Source organism: Ziziphus jujuba, chromosome 9, assembly GCF_031755915.1.
Source record: "Ziziphus jujuba cultivar Dongzao chromosome 9, ASM3175591v1".
Lineage (NCBI taxonomy): Eukaryota > Viridiplantae > Streptophyta > Magnoliopsida > Rosales > Rhamnaceae > Ziziphus > Ziziphus jujuba.
The window spans coordinates 16,443,190-16,447,188 of record NC_083387.1 but is presented as its reverse complement, the minus strand read 5'-3'; the positions used below and the strand labels follow the sequence as shown (position 1 = coordinate 16,447,188).

The 3,999-nt window shown below is 39.5% G+C and overlaps 1 protein-coding gene across 1 annotated transcript; it reads right to left on the bottom strand.

The window, feature by feature from the left end:
- Window positions 1–1,983: 1,983 nt before the first annotated feature.
- On the bottom strand, window positions 1,984–3,776 carry LOC107427110 (uncharacterized). Its single transcript, XM_016037456.4, has one exon. It carries the CDS (start codon window positions 3,618–3,620, stop codon window positions 2,319–2,321), a length of 1,302 nt encoding a protein of 433 aa, XP_015892942.2. The 5' UTR covers window positions 3,621–3,776; the 3' UTR covers window positions 1,984–2,318.
- Between the last annotated feature and the right edge of the window lie 223 nt (window positions 3,777–3,999).

Below are 3,999 nucleotides of genomic sequence, written 5' to 3'. Positions count from 1 at the left end.
TTATTATCTCCTAAGACTGGGAGTAAGAAATGTTTTAATCAGCAAAAAGAAACTCTTGCGACATTTTTTCAATTTTCCATATTTTTTATAAAGTGCGTGAATATAACCTCTTACCCGTTAGCACTCCTCCTCCGCAAAAAATCAACCACTCAAATATAACCAATATAATATAGTTGACCTAACACAAATAAGCATCTAACGTTATGTATATCTTAAAAATCTCACGTTATGTATATCTTAAAAACAGCCTAATATGATGTAACTAATATATACTAAGTATATTTGAAATCATGTTCTGGAAGTACGGAAAGCCTAATATCATGAAACTGAAACTGATTACATATGTACTTACCAACAAAATAAAAAATAAAAAAGAATGAAACTGATCACATATGTCAGTCTATTCCTCTATTAATCCGAAACTCAATCATCAATCAATCACATTTGCTTGCCTTCTGGCTTCTTTTATTTTATTTATTTTAATTTCAAGCAATTAATAGTTTTAATTGTTCAATAAAGAAAAATAAAAAAATAAAAAGAACAGAGAAGAGATCCAAAACAAAAAGCCCGAAAGGTCTAATTGAAGTGGTATCTTTATTCTAAATTGAGCATTGGGAACAATTTTAACCTCAGCTGGTACTGTATGTGTAAGAGGGATAAATCAGTTTGTTATCTTCTCTTTCATCTTGCAGTACCTAAACAAATTTATCCTTCTCTTTCTCACACAGAATAGAAACAGGATTATTCAACTCTGTCCGTATATATTTTACATGTTTTCTAAATTAAACATTTTACATGTTTTCTAAATTAAACATATATATATGTATATAAGATTATACAAACAGATAACTAATGATGAAAAATTTATCTTTACAGATCCTGTTATACAATTTTCCTAGCATAAAGTCAAATTTCTTGTTTGCAAATACTACAGGAACACAGACGGATAAACTTTTTTTCTTATTTACTTTAAAGTTTTAGGAAAAACTATATTTTTAAGCTCTCTTTTCCTTCATCCATGACTAGCACATATCAACCACCATCTCCCTCATAATCTCCATTTTGTATCATCCTATATGAAATGAATTTATTATTTGAAGGCCTAACTTGAATAAAGAAAATTGTAATTTGGGGTAAATCAAAGAGATCACAAGTAAACCCCAAAATATAGAAATTCTGGCTCTGCACAAGCATAAGAACTACCATCATGTTCCTTATTAAATATGATGTGATCAACCAGGAGACGGATCTTAAGGGTTTCCTCTAAAATTAAGATTTTCAGAAAGTGGAAATTTCTTGGTTAGGCACTATACCCTTTACAATGCTACCCCAAACTCCACCACTTATGACCAGGAAATCTTTAAGCATCAGTTAAAGCTAAATGATCAATTATCAATAATTGAAATGAAAGATTCATTTCACTAAAATTACTAATCATCTACACAGAGCCATGCAACAAAGGAATCTAAATTGTAAATAATAAATAAATGCCAAGGAAAGCCTTGGCATTCTCATCTTCTCTAACATCGAAGAAAGAAAGAACGCACAACCAAAGTTGATAAAAAGCAAAAACAAGTAAATTATGAGAAAGAGCATTAAAAATAGATGGGTACTCTCATATTTCATCTTGCCTAAGATTAATCAAACAGAGAAAATCTAGCTCTTAAAAATAAGGTGGCAAACTAAGCAAATGGCAGACAAATAGGTAACTTAATCATTCGCAAAACCTCTTAGAATGATCACTGAGTGATCAAGACCTCAGAACAGTTAGCATAGTTGAATTTCTTGCTTCCGTTGATAATCATTCCAACCCCTGAAGCAAACTAGATTAAAATTGAAGTCCGATATCATCCAACAGCATAAAACCCCCATTCTTTTTATAATTTCCAATTTTAAATGAAGAAAGATACAAGAAAAAAGAATCAAGAAAGAAACAACAGCAAGTTAATGTAAATGTAAAGGCATGATTAAAAACTACGAAGCTCAATAATAGGCAAATGATATATATAACTAAGAAAATTTTCCAATGTTCTTAAATATAATAACAAAATCAAAGGTAAATCATACACCATTAATGTAGAAAATAATGCACAACAAAACCAAACCAAGAGGAATAGACTCGGTCAGACACAGCTACGATATCAAGAACGTAAGTCGTATAAATTATCCATTAAACCCAAAAAAAAAAAAAATTAAAAAAAAAAGCATATCAAAGTATAAGAAAACTACAATCTACAGATACAAACAGGCTGCTTGAGAAAACTATACAACATCTATTACCTCCAAAATGCAAACGGTGTCACTCAAAGCCAACTAACTCACTTCGAAACCAACAGGATTTCAGGTTTCTTAGCTTTGCTTGGTGTGTTTGAATTAGAAGAAGAATTGGCTGTTGCAGCAGCAGCAGCCGCAGCCGCCATGGCTGCCGAACGAGCCCTCTTATGGAGCTGAATGAGACTTCTGGTTGCCAAGATTGCCTGTGGCACCAAATCATGAGATGCCCTTGCGTACAAACGCCTAACTGCAACCCCAGCAGCCTCCTTAACATCTTGCGAATTGAGTGGAGCCAACAAACAGTGACCCAAAATCCGCAATGCCGGTTGAAGGAGCTCCCAAGGCAAGGGAATTCTCGACCCCTTTGAAACCCCATTAGCGCTACTACCACAACCGTTCTGTTGGATTCTCAAATGGGCCATCTCTTCCACGGCATCGTCGATTTGTTTTCCATTTTCCAAACTCCTAATCTCCGAAAACCCAGCAATCTCCGGTTGGCCATCATCACCATCCAATTGATGCTGACAAGAGCAGTCCTGGCCAGCCCAGGACGCGGCAAACAGACAGAAATCATGCTTGGACCAAGCCGGCATCTGGGAGATCTGCTTGTAATAGGAATCGAGGGCTACGCCGACGATGCAGGCTCGCTTGGTGGACTTGACGGCGATCTGGGGCTCAAGAGGAGGCGATAGGACACCAACGGAAGGTCTGGATTGCGTAGCGTGAGTGGGAGATTGAGAATTGGGCTTGTTGAGAGGGGCGTGATAGAGGGAGGGCTGGGAGAGGTCGGGGACTGAGACGACAAGGGGCTTGCCGGCTCGAGCCTTGGTCTCGGCGGAGTAAAGAGCCAGAAGGACAGCTTCGAAGCCGGCGAGGGAAGGGAGAGAAGGGGAATCGGAGGAGAGGGAGTGGATGCGAGAGAGGTAGGTACCGGAGAGGAGTGGGATGAAGGAGTGAACGACGAGTCGTAGGTGTGGGTCGGAGGAGAGGAAGGTATCGTAGAGCCAATGGCAAAGAGGATCGGAACCAGAGCCGGAGAGAGGAGACGATAGGGAGGAGCAGACGGCGGCATAGGCGTCTGGGGAGGAAAGGAGGGAGAGGGCAGGGCGGTCGGAGTCGGCGAGGGAGGAGAGTGAGGGAGAGACGGAAGGGTCCAAAATGGAGGAGAGAGAGTGGATGCGGGAGCGAGCTTTGGAGATGGATTCCCACCAGGAGTGCATGGGGTCGTCGGTGGTGGATGCTGCTACGGCGCCGGTGCCGTTGGGGTTAGGAGTGGTGGTCATGGATGAGGTGGAGGAGGAGGAGGAGGAGGGAGAATTGGCGACGTGGTTCTGGTGGAAGTCCATGAGGATGAGGCTGAGAGGCTTTGGGATTTTGCTCCCTTGGTTTCGTCGCCGTCAGAGAGTCTTTCTCCAGTCCTCTTCCTTACCCCACGGGCCTTCAAACTTGGAGCAGCTTGGAAACAGAAGCGTTGAGAAAAGTGGACTTGCGAAAAGCAACTGGATTCGACCTCTTAAAAAAGGAAATTTACCACAAAACCCCACCAGTTATCCCTTCTTATTTTTATTTTGTTTTTAATGTTTATAACCAAAGCTGTCTGTTGCTTCTCAACGGATATTCTTTTCTTGGCACAAAGAGTCAGCTATTTTTTTGTTTTTCGGATATTAGGAATATGCATAATTGAACAAGAAAAATTAAATTAAATCTTTGGTAAAATGCTGTTTT

Coding starts and splice junctions, on each gene's coding strand:
- LOC107427110 (XM_016037456.4), bottom strand. CDS start 3,620: ATGGACTTCCACCAGAACCACGTCGCCAATTCTCCCTCCTCCTCCTCC.